At 39.0% G+C, this 15,144-nt stretch overlaps 1 protein-coding gene and 1 long non-coding RNA gene across 12 annotated transcripts in view; both read left to right on the top strand.

Moving 5' to 3' along the window:
• LOC117765158 (tumor necrosis factor receptor superfamily member 14-like) overlaps positions 1-15,144 on the top strand; it is a 111,997-nt gene that overhangs the window by 19,362 nt on the left and 77,491 nt on the right. For 2 of the 11 annotated variants that reach the window (XM_034591486.1, XM_034591491.1), the window contains exon 4: positions 13,274-13,429. The exons of 7 other annotated variants lie outside the window; for them this stretch is intronic. In XM_034591486.1, the coding sequence (XP_034447377.1) occupies positions 13,274-13,429 (156 nt within the window). Of the gene's footprint in view, positions 1-10,854; positions 10,908-11,851; positions 11,987-12,442; positions 12,537-12,635; positions 12,677-13,273; positions 13,430-14,973; positions 15,042-15,144 lie in introns of those variants that run through there. 2 more of the 11 variants (XM_034591494.1, XM_034591496.1) reach the window with 2 other exon arrangements.
• On the top strand, positions 229-876 carry LOC117765196. Its single transcript, XR_004614525.1, has 2 exons — positions 229-348; positions 431-876. It is a non-coding gene; the product is annotated as an uncharacterized LOC117765196 (long non-coding RNA).

Below are 15,144 nucleotides of genomic sequence, written 5' to 3'. Positions count from 1 at the left end.
ACACCTTCAGATATAGGCGAGTTAACTATAGTTAAAGTTTTAAAGTAAAGAACTTGTTTCACCGATTATTATATTTTTTTATTAAGCTCTATCACAGATCATTAATACTGAAGCAGCCGTGTAAGCAGCAGGTGAAGCTACAGTAAAATACATTATTAACAGTTGTATATGCAGCGATGTTAGATATATTGTGAGAGCTTCTTTCTCTTTGGATCATTAAAGCATTTGAGAAAAGCTTTTAACAACTCAGACATTTGAAATAACTACATTTATTTTTCAGAAGCGAAACATTTTCAAAACCACTGGTTTGGTTTTTATGTGTTTTAACAGCTTGTTATATTATCTGTTGTTTAAAATCTGTCAAATACATGTAATGGAGAATAAAATACAATAATTCTATATATCAGAGTAGAAGTATGAAGTAACAAAGTGGAAATATAAAAGTACAAGTGCTTACATGATGTCAAATAAAAATTTGAGATTTACAGTATTTGTGACATTGAGTAGTGTAAACTGTCCAGTCTGCAGAGGAGGAGTTATCATGTTTATCTTGACGTGCATATGCTCTTCTCTTAAGGTCTAAGCAAGGCTAACTCTAGCCAGGTTTTGATAAGCCATGTGTTGGCCATGTGCATGCAGCCCAGAATAATTCATTGTAGAAAAGAGGATAAAATGTCCCTAAAAGACGCAAAAACCTGTGAGGTGTGTTTTTCTCCAGCAGAGCAACAGATCATCATTAAGCTTGATGAAGAATTCAAACTCTTATTCATCAAGAAAGGAAACATGTCCCACTCAACAAGGCGAAGGAGACGTCATGGCAGAAAATATCTGACTTTCTTACAGCAGATGAGGATTATACAACCACGTGATAAAAATAAAACTTCTGAGGAGGGAGAAGGAAGATTCTTAGCACTGATCTAACAAAGTGAGCAAAATGTCAGTAGTATTAGAAGCTGCAGAATTTTATTACAAACTAATGTTTTTCACAGGTGATGTTAATCTTAAATGAACAGTCAGATCCACAAGACTGAGAATATTTAGCTGTATAATATCAGATGTAGGGAAGTGACATCAGTACAATCATTTACTGTTAATTAGCCTGATGAGGTGAAGTATGTGTGAAGGCTCTCTGACCCACTGACCTGATAACCCTCAGTGTTGGTGAGGATTGATGTAAGGACTGTATATGATGAACTTAATCTTTTTAGCTGGTTCTGATTCCAGCTCTGCTCCAGGTGTGTCTGCTAAAACACGGCTCAGACGACTTCTCTCTTAATGTTCTTTAATTTGGCAACAGCACAGTACAACATATGCCTATGAACGGCAGGGCAGGATATGGGTGGGAATGCGTGTGGTTCTACAAGAAGAAATGATACAAAATATAACAATAAGAATTATGGAAGGGATAAACAGTGCAACTATACAATCACAATAACATTCAGGCTGAACATACACACTACGTAAACGCACATGCATGCAGACTACACACATCCATATGAACAATATATATCCTTATCTACCCGTATATACATAATAGCGAGGAACCCACCGATAGAAGTAAAAAACAGTAGAAAAGGCACCCAGATATATAATGACGCAGATAATGCGCTGCACTCTTAATTACTACTGCGCCACACACCGCTCGCGCTACTCTGAGCACGCGCCTTAGCTGAATGCGCGCTCCCGCCGCTTTCTGTGCTCTGCGCGCACCTCCGCGATGCGCTGCGGATAGGCAGCCTTTATACCCTCAGCCTTTATTGATTCTTCTGTCACATCCCAACAGGAGCAATCTAAACAGCATATTAGGAGTTTTACGTAGCCTGTAATGAAATGTGTGTTTCAAATAGAAGTAAATATGAACCTTTAGCCATCAGCCAGTAGTGGGTGACTTACACCTGAGCTCCCACAGCTGAAGAGGACCTGGGCATGAGGATGGAAAATGTGGAGCAGTGGTGCTGCAGCGAAGAGCAGATGACAGGGTTTGTGTTTATGTTCGCTCGCTGACTTGAATGAGAACGTAGTTGAAGATTTGATGAATGAGATTTGGTCTGTATGAATGATGGCAGAGGAACCAGGGTTAATGTAACAACAAGTGTCGAATCAGCACTAGATATCACCTTGGACCAAACTAAACCTTTAGCTTTGTTAGCCGATACTAATACAATACTAAAATTCAAAAAAGACTGTCAGCGATGAATATACAGAACAGTCACTGTTAAACAAATAAATGGAAATAAATAAAGTAATATTTTGGGGGGGATGGGGGGGGGGGTCACAAGTACAAGTACCTGCCAAATAAATCTGTGAAAGGATCATGACTCCCAGGAGAACCCCTACATAAGCATAGTGGTGAGTAGACAGTGTGTGACTTTTTGTTCGTGGGTGAATTATCCCTTTAAGGTATAAATATTGGACACTATCTCTTACTCGAATAATATAATAATGAATTTATCAAAAAAATGATTTGTGTCAGTTATATTTATTTAATCATCTTCTCTTAAATACAAACAATTACAAAAAAACAAAGTATGCACTGCAAGGCATTATTGCAGTGCACAACAAAAAAATTGCCCAGTCTGAACTGCTAATCTGCCTTTTACAGTCCCAGAGAAAATCTCTCCAAAATAAAACAAGTGCAAGAGCTTGTTCCATTCAAGTAAAAGGGATATATCAATCTACATTAAGCTGTCGAACAACAAAATAAATGAAAACCAAAGTAAAATTCATGTAACTTTCTGGAGGAACATCAAAACACTGTAAATTCAAGTTTAGCAGTCTATCAAAAAATCATCTTAGGGTCAAATTTGTGCAATTTGAGTCACCCTGAAACTTTGAACTGAAGTTATACTGAACTTTTTAACAGGAATAATTCATCTCTCAGTAACAAAACACACCCAAGCACATAAAGATGTAGTTTGAGTTTCCCCTTTTCTAATTTTTCGTTAACTACATTTCACATATGAACAATCTCAACAGATATTAACAACTAAACAGCTTTAACTTTTCTCTTTGTTCCCACTTCCTCTTGTTCAGTGACAGAAGTAAACTCTTCCTTGTCCGGCCAGGAAATAAGACTACCGTAAAGACGAACAAAGCAGCGCAGGTTAAAATACAAACGCTCCGTCAGAATCTAATAATAATAACAGGTCTGGGTCCGAATAGAACAGAGTCTGGGTCTGGTCCGCCAGTGGGCGATTTGTTTCGCTTCAGCTTCACTCTTCGGGTGAATTGATGCTTTGAAGAGGCGCAGCCATCTTCCTTGTGACACGTCGACTTACGTTACGCAAATCGTAGTATTTACGTAACCGATGACGTTGATTACGTCGACCAAGCCCATGTAAACAACCGAAAGGGAACATTAACCCTAAACAACAAGAAGAAGAAGAGGAAGAAGCTGAAAAGAGTTTCACAGATTCAGACTTTTCAGATCAATAGTAAGATCAAAACACAAGTGAAGCCTCCTTCCAATCAGAGTAATGTACAAAACCAGCTACAGTTTCATTTTCATCGAAACGAGCAGTAATCCAAGTGGGAAGGGAGCGTCAACAAGTGCAACGCCGAAAACATATTCTGCAAAAATGTTCAACATTATTCAATATTTTGAGGCACCAAAATTAATACACAGACAAATGGCATTTTCCTGTTAAGACCACAACCTTAATATTAGAGAAAATATATTCAGGCTTAATTTTGAGGATTTTTATTATTAATAATAATTAATACCTTCACCCTTGTACAGTGTTACCTGCTACCTGTTTCTAGTTTGTTGTTAGTTTCAGTTTGGATTTAAATTAAATATGTTCAGTCTTTGTCGAGTTGTCTGCTTTGTCTGTGTCTCTGCCTGCTTGTATTCGTGATCCTGCCCCTTATTTATTTATTTGTTTTTTAATAAATTCTGTTTCGTTGGACTTGATCTGCCTCACTCCGACATTTGGTTCCACCTGCTCACCACACCCTGACTAAATGGTCTCCTGGTCAGACTACAACTCTCATTTGGGAAAAATATGTCTTGGCATTTTGAGGATTATTAATAATAATGAATGACTCCACCTATGAGGAGTGTAGGGTCACCAAAATAACTTCACCTATAAATGGTCTCCTCTTGGTTAGACTGGTTGAGGCTCAGGGGTGGGTCATCTTTAACATGCTTTAAACTTGTCCTTGAAGGTTGATGCTCTTTGCAAATCAACTGAAGTTGCTGTGGCTGTCATAAGAGATGCTGAACAGAAGCTGAATTTCCTTCTGCGCTACAGTGAATTTCAGAGTTTGAGGCCTGATGAACTCAGACGAGGCAAATGTCATGGAAAAACTGTCACTGTACCAGTCTGTTAATCTGTAATTAATCTCATCAGGAGTATGACTGGACAAACCAGTTTTAGCAACAGTGTTTCAAAAGTGATTCAATCATCAACATGTTAACAACTACATGCCAAACATGCTGGCCGACTGTTCCACATGAATGATTCCGGAGATATAATGATTCATATTTATATCTCCGGTGGATCATTGCACAAGAGAGCAGTCTCAGAAAGGATGAATATAACTTATTCATTAGGCAATTTATTATTATTACTTAAGTTTTGTAGACTGGAACGGTCTCTCTATATTTAAGATGGGGGTTTGAAATGTGTACATATACCCCTTGTGTTATTGTAATCCTTGATGTGATAGTAGAAAGAATTTGTTTTAACCAAAACATTTGGTGTAGCATCTTCCCTTTTTTGGCTGGTACTGTAGGGGGAATGCAGAATATGTGCTGTTTACATGAGATCTCTGTGTTACGAAAGTAAGAAGAAAGTAACACTTGGTATTGTGTGCTGTGCAACAACTGAAACTAAGGATACTGTTGGCAGGGGCAGATATTTCATATTATTGTTGGGGGGGACAATAAACACAATTTCTTCTCTTCCCTCTTTTCCACCCAGCTCTCCTCTCTTCCCCATTTTTCTCTGCTTCCAGTTAATGAGGGATTTTTTTCTCTCCACAGTTGTCAAAGTGTTCGCTTATTGTGGGAACTGTTGGGTTTAAGGACTCGACCTTACTTTGTAAAGTGCCTTGAGACAATGTATGTAATGATTTTGCACTTTACGAATATATTTTAATTGAATTGAAAGGGTTTCTTATAAGTCCAGGAGCCTATATATGCCCAATATCAGTGAAGCAACACCCATAGAGCGAAATAAAGCTCATAAAATTAATTAGATTTGTTTTATCTAAGAAGTTGATCTGTAATATTTTGATGTACACTACCGTTCAAAAGTTTGGGGTCACTTAGAAATGTCCTTATTTTTCAAAGAAAAGCACTGTTTTTTTCAATGAAGATAACATTAAATTAATCAGAAATACACTCTATACATTGTTAATGTGGTAAATGACTATTCTAGGTGGAAACGTCTGGTTTTTAATGAAATATCTACACAGGTGTATAGAGGCCTGCAGCAACTATCACTCCAGTTTCCATTATTTTTTTTCTGACACAGTAAAACATTCATCAACATTTATCAGTTCTAATCATGACTGTCATAATGGTTTTATTTCAGTAACTCCAGATGAGCTGACAGAAGACCAGTCTGTCCAGCTTTAAAGCCACTTCTCCCTGTCGGGTTTTACACTTTCTTTTTAAAACATCTTTCCTGAACACTTCAGATTCAGTCAGTATTTCATATCATGTTGTTTTCATTTTGTCGTCATCATCATGTGCTCCTGTAGCTGCCAGCCACTGGACACCTGCGTAAAAACCTTTTCATTTTCAAACTGCTGAAAATGTTCTTTGAAAGATAAACATGTTTTAATCCTGAATTACTTATCATATAATTTTCTCTTTGTTTGGACTCTTTCACTCACTGGATTTGCATGACATGCTCAACGTTGATCTCGGTTGTGAATTATAATGATTTTTATTTGTTTTACAAAGTGCTTTTTATTTCAGAAACCTATATTGAAATGCTGCATTGCACTCGTCCTGATGTTTTCTGTGTAAAGAGTTTTCTTTGTACTATTGATGCATTTCTAATTGTGTTTGCTAATTGCCTTAGAAGACTAATGGATGATTAGAAAACCCTTGAAAACCCTTGTGCAATTATGTTAGCACAGCTGAAAACTGTTTTGCTGGTGAGAGAAGCTATAAAACTGGCCTTCCTTTGAGCTAGTTGAGTATCTGGAGCATCACATTTGTGGGTTCGATTATACTCTCAAAATGGCCAGAAAAAGAGAACTTTCATGTGAAACTCGCCAGTCTATTCTTGTTCTTAGAAATGAAGGCTATTCCATGCGAGAAATTGCGAAGAAACTGAAAATTTCCTACAACGCTGTGTACTACTCCCTTCAGAGAACAGCACAAACGGGCTCTAACCAGAGTAGAAAGAGAAGTGGGAGGCCCCGGTGCACAACTCAGCAAGAAGACAAGTATATTAGAGTCTCTAGTTTGAGAAATAGACGCCTCACAGGTCCTCAACTGGCAGCTTCTTTAAATGGTACCCGCAAAACGCCAGTGTCAACGTCTACAGTGAAGAGGCGACTCCGGGATGCTGGCCTTCTAGGCAGAGTGGCAAAGAAAAAGCCATATCTGAGACTGGCCAATAAAAAGAAAAGATTGATATGGGCAAAAGAACACAGACATTGGACAGAGGAAGATTGGAAAAAGTGTTATGGACAGACGAATCAAAGTTTGAGGTGTTTGGATCACACAGAAGAACATTTGTGAGACGCAGAACAGGTGAAAAGATGCTGGAAGAGTGCCTGAAGCCATCTGTCAAGCATGGTGGAGGTAATGTGATGGTCTGGGGCTGCTTTGGTGCTGGTAAAGTGGGAGATTTGTACAAGGTAAAAGGGATTTTAAATAAGGAAGGCTATCACTCCATTTTGCAACGCCATGCCATACCCTGTGGACAGCGCTTGATTGGAGCCAATTTCCTCCTACAACAGGACAATGACCCAAAGCACACCTCCAAATTATGCAAGAACTATTTAGGGAAGAAGCAGGCAGCTGGTATGCTGTCTGTAATGGAGTGGCCAGCGCAGTCACCAGATCTCAACCCCATTGAGCTGTTGTGGGAGCAGCTTGACCGTATGGTACGCAAGAAGTGTCCATCAAGCCAATCCAACTTGTGGGAGGTGCTTCAGGAAGCGTGGGGTGACATTTCTACAGATTACCTCAACAAATTAACAGCTAGAATGCCAAAGGTCTGCAATGCTGTAATTGCTGCAAATGGAGCATTCTTTGACGAAAGCAAAGTTTGAAGAACAAAATTAATATTTCAAATAAAAATCATTATTTCTAACCTTGTCAATGTCTTGACTATATTTTCTATTCATTTTGCAACTCATTTGATAAATAAAAGTGTGAGTTTTCATGGAAAATACGAAATTGTCTGGGTGACCCCAAACTTTTGAACGGTAGTGTAAGTGTTTAAAAATCCAAAACATTATGAAGCCTAGAAACAATTAACATATATTAACATAATGTTTGTTGTATTTGAATCTTTTATGAAATCAGTCTTCATCTATACTGGAAATATCACCATGGTAGCCATTTAATATGTAGTCAGAAAAAATTATGCACGTAGAACCTATTATTTAGGGGGAAGAAATCCATTATTATAGAAATATTTTTGTCTGAAAGGTAAAATTTGTAATCATTACCTAGCATTCTGTAAGATCATTACACATCTGACATTTGTAACAAACCACACGGCTTGAAAATTGGTTGAAAATTCATTGGGTTATGAACATTTTAATATGGATACACCTCCTGCCTTACATGTGCATTAGAAGACGTGGCTGTATGTACCAGGTGGCCTCGGTTAGATATACAGCATGTATGGTATATGGATCAGCAGCAAGCACATCTCTCCAAATATTTGATAGAATTCAATACCAAGCAATGAGATTATGTACAGGTGCTTATAAACCAACCCGACCAGCAGCATTACAGGTAGAGATGGGAGAAATGCCTCTAGATATGAGAAGGACTAAAGGAAAATGTACAGGGACCCAGTAAAGAACATCCAACACAGGAAACTTTAAAACCTTGTTGGGAAAAAGGAGAAAGATAAAAAAAGCTTTGGATGGACAGTAGCACAAAGAGCAACAGAACTTAACATAGCAGAATTAGACTTCAGTCCAACAGTACCATTAGCAGCAATAGCACCTTGGATACTACCTGATGCTAATGTAGATTTCACATTATAAAAAAATAAAAACAATGATGGAGAGGCTATTTTCAATTTGGATACAAAACAGGCACATATTGACAGTAACAGCAGTTATATCCAGGTTTATACAGATGCATCAAAGAATCTATTCAATAAGGTGGGAGTAGCAATTATAATTCCAGAATTTCATATTAAAATAGGGAAAAAGATCAGTGAGGGGCTCGGTATACAGGAGAAATTATTGCAATAATGTTAACACTACAGTGGATAGAGGACACACGACCATTAAGAGCAATTATTTGTTCAGATTCAAGTTCAGCATTATCCAGGATACACAACAATCATTCAGACAGCAGACTGGACATTTTGATTAAAATACAACAAATACTAATACTAAATTCAAATGATGGAATTTAAACTCCATAGTTTTTTATGGAGCCGGCACATATTGGTGTTAAGGGAAATAAAATGGCAGATAAACTTGCAAAGGAGGCTGTGGAGAATAGCTGCACTGATGCGTCAGTCAGCTTCAGTAAAGCAGAGACTAAGAGCATCATTAAACAGAGGTTGAAGGAAAGGTGGCAGACGCAATGGGAGCAAAACAGGAAAGAACGATAGTTTTACCAAATTCAAAGGAAAGTGGGAGAAATGAGATGGGCAGGAAGAAACAGGTCGAAGAAACAATAATATCAAGAGACTCACATTTGGACACACAGGACTAAACAGTGCAGGAAGACATGATACAGAAAAATGTCATTATTGTGGGCAAGAGGAAACAGTTCATTTTATAGTACACTGTCCAAAGTATGAGCCCCGAACGGATGACAGGTGCAATATTTATAATAGTAGGTTGAAGGCGTGGTCCCAGCATCTTGGAACTGGAATCCACCAATGATGAGGAGCCGCTCCCAGGTTCGTCACTCCTTTGATAGTAGCTGGGCAAATCTTCACATTCTGACAGTGTTAAGTTTTGTGGATTAAGAAAAAGCCTTTATCCGGCTGAAGCTTTGTGAGTCTTCAGTAGTTTTGCAGACACAGTGTTTTTGTTCATTGGAGTGAGAAACATTGTGTTTCTGTTTTATCGTCTGTATGTTCTGTGTGCGTAAGCATGCGTATTCATCAGACAAGACAACACTTTTCCTATCTGGCCTTCAGAAGCTGGGCCAGCTGCTTGATTTCTTTCTAAGGCATAGGTCACAGTGTCTTAATGAGCACAGTGCATTCATGTATGTGTGATGTTGAATAAAGCTAAAGGAATACTGTAATATATATAAAGGTTTATGTATGAGAACAAGTTTAAGTACAGTGTTATTGTATGCCACGGATTACAGTCTTAACACTACTCGTAAACCTTGGCAAGTTTAAAGTACAGTTTGCTTTGAGATACCCTGCAAAATAACTGAAAAAGCAAGTGTTATCGAATACTATTTGATTATCTTAGAAGTCAATTATAATTGAGAGAATATACGTTTCTATTTAGAATCCACCATTACATAAGTATTGTAGTACAACAAACAGGAGACCCTGGATGTGTGATGTGATTTTGGTGAGAAACACACTATTATCACACTAAAAAATCATACAAAAACCCTTCACGAGTTAATGTAATGTGTCCGTGTCAGCATCACGTTGAGACAACAATATAAATCAAATGGTTAAAAAAAAAGAAAATAGTATAAAAATATACACACGTGGCCAGCTCCACTCAGAGTGCTTTCGTTTGACACTGGTGATCATTACAATGCGCACATTGAATATTTGCGAAATCACTTTTTCCCAAACTTAGTACTGTAGAATAGCCAGCACGACTGCCTGGACCTGTGACGTGATTTTGGTGAGAATATATAGTATTACAGTGAAGTTATTGAATATTTGTGTAATATATCTTTTCGGTGTTGCACTTTGTAGGCGGTCCCTGCGCACTCGTCTCACAGCAGGCTGTACATAGACACCAATGTTCTGTGTCCATCACGGAGGACGACTCATATTGATGATAACTGGCCTGTAGCCCGTTGTCCACCTTACTACGGTGGGAATTATGCAGCGATTGTGTTTTAACATCGTTTCGCTTATGACTTATTGATCCGGGAAGTCCGAATCTGTGAATATGTTTCCAACTTTACCGAAGTCTTACTGATCCAGGAAGTAACACCTTCCCTTCGCTGTGAAATGAAAACTAACTGCCTATAGACGGAACCTGCAGAAGGTCTTATCTTATTAACGACGGTAAGCAGACTGAATTTCTATATAACCTCTGAATGTTGTATAATAAAGAGCAGGAGTGAACCAGTAGATTGTTAAGATGTCGCTGATAAATCGGCCCCATAGGTTTGCTGGAAATGAAACAGTGCAACAGATAGTGTGTTGTCTTCTATGATGTCTCCCTTAAACATCTCATTACATTACATTTCATTTAATTGACGCTTTTAATCCAAAGCGACTTCCAATAAGTGCTTTCAACCTTGAGGGTTCAAACCCTGAACGTCTCATGTTTCTGTGGTGAAAAACTGTTTTATTAAAGACAAGAGAGCTGCAGGTTTCAACAGCCACCTGAGAATTAGAGATCAGCTATCTGTTTGCTGTGTACTGGTGTTATCATGGAAGTTTCAATGTCAGACAACTGCTGTGAACATGGTCTGTGTTTGAGTTGTGTTCAACTCTCACTTTCAGATATAGATGAAGAAGGGTGGAGTCTGAGTATACCTGAACGCACCTCCACCTCTGAACACGTCAGAAGTTTGGTGAAAACTCTTGGTAAAATCACTCGTCCACTTCCTGCACTCATCATGTGATCAGTTATCATGTCAGAAAAACAACATCTGCTCACATATCAAACCAACTCTTAGCTGTGTGGGCGTGGTGTGTTACAGTATCTTGTAACAGCCAACAACACATGTAGGAACCGTTTGTGAACTTTGAAAGGGAACAGAAATAAGCATGAACTTTGGACTGAGAGCAGAGCAATGGGCTGTAAAAGCTGAGCTGACTCCATTGCTAGGTTTAATGATTATTGTTATCTGCCTGTGAAGATACTCAGTCATCCAGATCATGGTATATCCAAGTGCTAGAAAACAGGTCAACTGGACTTGGTTAAGTTTCCTCCAGGTTACCTGAGAGGCTGGACCCACCCTGCTGTTGGTTTCACTGGGAGCTGTTGACACACCTGCCCCGTGTGTCTTAACCCTCCTCCTCTCTTCAGAGATGTTTTTTCTAGTTTGACGTAGATGACTTCCTTCCCTCCTCTTTCAAAACATCTGTCTTTCCTGGCCAAAATGTGGACTTTGTTGTCTTCAAATGAACGTCCATTGTCCTTTAGATGTAGGCAGACTGCTGAGTCCTGACCTGAGTCACCAGCTCTCCTGTGCTGTGCCATGCGTTAATGAAGAGGTTGTTTAGTTTCCCCAATGTACAGGTCTGAGCATTCCTCACTACATTCAACTGCATGTACCACGTTAGGTGTTTTGTCTTTGGGGTGGACCAGCAGACAGTTAGAACTGAAGAAGTCTCTTGGATGAAACGTGAAACGTCTTCAAGAAACTCAACCAAGTCCAGTTTACCTATTTTTTAGCACTTGGATATTAATGTTACCACTCACCGAAAATTAAAGAAAGACAGACTTTATTAGATTAGCAGCAGTAATGTTGACAGGTCCCTGCTGTTCTGTGCAGTTTGTACAGCTGAGTCCTCTTTGTTTCCAGATGTCTCCCTCTTTTTGGATTTAAAAGTCATCTCCAGCCGGATCTCAGTGATGGTGACTTCAGCTCAAGGAAACTGCCAACCTGCCGTTCAACATGAATTTGAGAAGTAAACATTTGGAGGCTGCATCTTTGTTGGTAAAGTTGCGTCACACTGCTCCTCGTCACCTACAGTTCTGCTCCTCTTTCCTCTCTCTGTCACTTATCAGCTGTTTTGTAGACATGTCCTGTGGAGGATCTCCGGAGAATTGGGGACCTTTACAGCACATCCACACCGCTGTTGGCTCTTATCACAACAAACACTTTTGACATCTTTGTCGGTGACAGCACTTTTTCACCCAGAGATATTTGTTTTCTTTTTGTTTTATTCATTTTTCCAACTGCATAATTGATTGATGAAAGAATAAATATTTGGTTGTTTTAGTGTCCAGTCCTCTCCTCTCCTCTCCCCTCCTCTCCTCTCCTCTCCTCTCCTCTCCTCTCCTCTCCCCTCCTCTCCTCTCCTCTCCTCTCCTCTCCTCTCTCAGTTATTGACTGTGTCAACATGTCAACCAAGTTTAACTAAGATGAAAACATTTGCCCTATCCTTCACAGATATGTTTGGTCAAAGTCTTCTGTGTGAATATGCTGACTTGTCATCCAACTGAGTATCAGATAGGGAATAAATGCTGTCCTCTTTGTCCATCTGGTAAGATCCTGAACGACAAGAATAGGCTGAAATGTTTTTTTTTTATTTTGGCTTTCAAAAGAAACATTTCATGAAATTAAATAGTTTTCTTTTCAACAGGAAATCGTGTTAAAACACACTGCACGATGTTCTGGAGCACTGTCTGTTTACCCTGCACGACCTGTGGTCCAGGTAGATTTCTGTGTTGACATTTACTGTAGGTTTAAAATCAGTAAGGAGGCATGTTGCTGCAAGTCTTACAGTGTGTGAGCTGAGATGGAGCTGAGCTGTTCTGATGATGTTTTTTACAGTCTCACTGTGTTAGTCTGTTTAGAATAGTTTCTTGCATATTACTGATTTGACATAGATGAAACTGGGATAGTGAATAAGGAGTCACAAGAGCCTCTTCTTGCATAACTAAGTATGAGACTCTGCTGTGCTCTGTAGTTTCTATCAGTGGGACTTGCAGTAATGGCAGAAGTGAGACTTCTTACAAAAGTCAGTTGTTCACTTCAAATCTCCTTGTTCCTGCCACCAGGAGATCAGTCCACTAAGTTGTGTTTACGGCAGTTTTATCCTTCACCCTCGTAGACTTATAGATTGGACAATCTATTTAATTTTATTTCCTAAAGATGTCATAAGAACTAAAGATTAGTTTTAATGATATTTTGTCAGACAAAAAAGGCATAGTTGCTTTCTCATAGAATACATAGTTCAGGAGTTTTGTATCTTCATATGTATCCTCTATGTGTCGACAGATTCTGGTCTGAAGATCTACACTTCGTGCACAGCAACAACGGATTCAGTTTGTGAACCTCTGGAAGGATTCTACTGTATAGAACCCAAACAGAACCACTGTGCAGATGCACAGAAACACAAACAATGTCAACCAGGGCAGTACATCAAACACAGAGGTGCGTTTTCTAATGCTGACTTTAAGATTTATGTTTTCAAAACTGTAAAAAGCTTTGAAGAACACAGAGCAGGTTATTTGAGCCATCCAGTCAATTGTGAATCATTTGGATGATATGCAAATTGTTATTGTTTTGCAAGTTGTTCATCTAATTGGCTTCACACGGCATCTGTATTATGAATTGTCAAATGGGGGGTCAAAGTCACTGCCAGTTCATTTTGATGATTTAATGGTTTTAATTTCCCCACATTGGACTGAAAAAGATATTCTGATTATCTGATCTCCGTCATGGCAACAAAAGTCATAGAATCACTCAGGAATTTGTCTTCAACATAGTTATACCGAGTGGAATAACAGATTTATTTTGAAAAGTTGGGAACTTTGGTCTGAATATTCGTAGAAATAGTGACAAATCATATATATAAACCACACACGTGAACAGTAACAAAGTAAAATCAGATACATTTTATGAAAAACATTGACTACTTCACTGTAGATAAACCAGGTAGGATGAACGCAAAGTTTTCTAACTTCACTCTGCACCATAGACTGTTTCTAAAAAGCTCTGCACACAACATCCAGCACACAAACAATACAAAGTGAAAGTATATTGTAGAACTGTTTGAGGAGGACTCACTAATGACAAGGAATAATTCTGAAGTTGCTCTGGAGCAGGACAAAACATAGGACAAGAGAACAGGCAGGCTTAGAATGGGCTTTTCCAATGTGGCGTTTTATTTTAGTGTATGCAAATTGGATGCTGATTGTGATAGTGTGTTTACACCAAATGCGGCACACATTTTTGCGACGCACTAAACCCTTTGCAGGATCATTTGAATTTATTTGGGTTAATCGCGCGGAAAAACACAACCGGAGTATTTGCCTGTTCTTTCCCGGAAGAGAGAAGGACGACTGGCTAATGTGATCAAGTTGATTAGGTGATTAAGTGATCAATTTAATCACCCTCTTGTTCGGGTCGGTGCCAGGACTGAGTCTGCTGAGTTCCATTCTAAGGTTGGATGAAGCGAAATGGCGTCATGCCAATTTGACGCTCGATTTCAAATACTTCAACTCAAGATTTTGCCGCGTTGGTATAGTGTCAAATGCGACGCCCAGGGCGAGAGATGTGGATTTCGTGTCTAGACGCGTTTTTGCATTGACTTCGAATGTAATCTCGACGTTCGGTATAAAAGCACCATTACGATCAGCATAAGACATGTCTAGACTTCAGTATGGAACGGTCGATCAAACTTTCTGCATTCCTTGTTGGCTGAGAGTTGAGTACTCGTTCTGGTCACACATACGTGCCCACAGTTCCATTCATAAAATGAGGCTCTGCGTTGTTCTGGCGTTCAGTGCATACGTACCTGACCCCACATTTCACTCCAGTAGGCAGATATATTGTTCCTGGAGCATGCACAGTCAATGTGTACAGTCAACTCGGACACACAATTTGGGCTACAGACGTCCACATATGGGTCTGTGCATGTATTTTACCCATATAAAGATAATGGGTTAGATTCACAGATGTCTGTGTCCATTTAGGAAAGTTCATCACAGCCATAAAGATTTTGGCTGTGGACAGTGGACAAAAGTAGATGGACGGACAAATCTTCCATCTATCAAGATGATTTGTTTGAGTTGGAGAAAACAAATCAAAATCCCATCTTCCTGTGCAACTGTGATGATAATAGTTATAATAACGTTCTTTCAAAA

This window comes from Hippoglossus hippoglossus, chromosome 7 (genome assembly GCF_009819705.1).
Source record: "Hippoglossus hippoglossus isolate fHipHip1 chromosome 7, fHipHip1.pri, whole genome shotgun sequence".
Classification (NCBI taxonomy): domain Eukaryota; kingdom Metazoa; phylum Chordata; class Actinopteri; order Pleuronectiformes; family Pleuronectidae; genus Hippoglossus; species Hippoglossus hippoglossus.
This window is presented reverse-complemented; position numbering and strand designations above follow the sequence as displayed.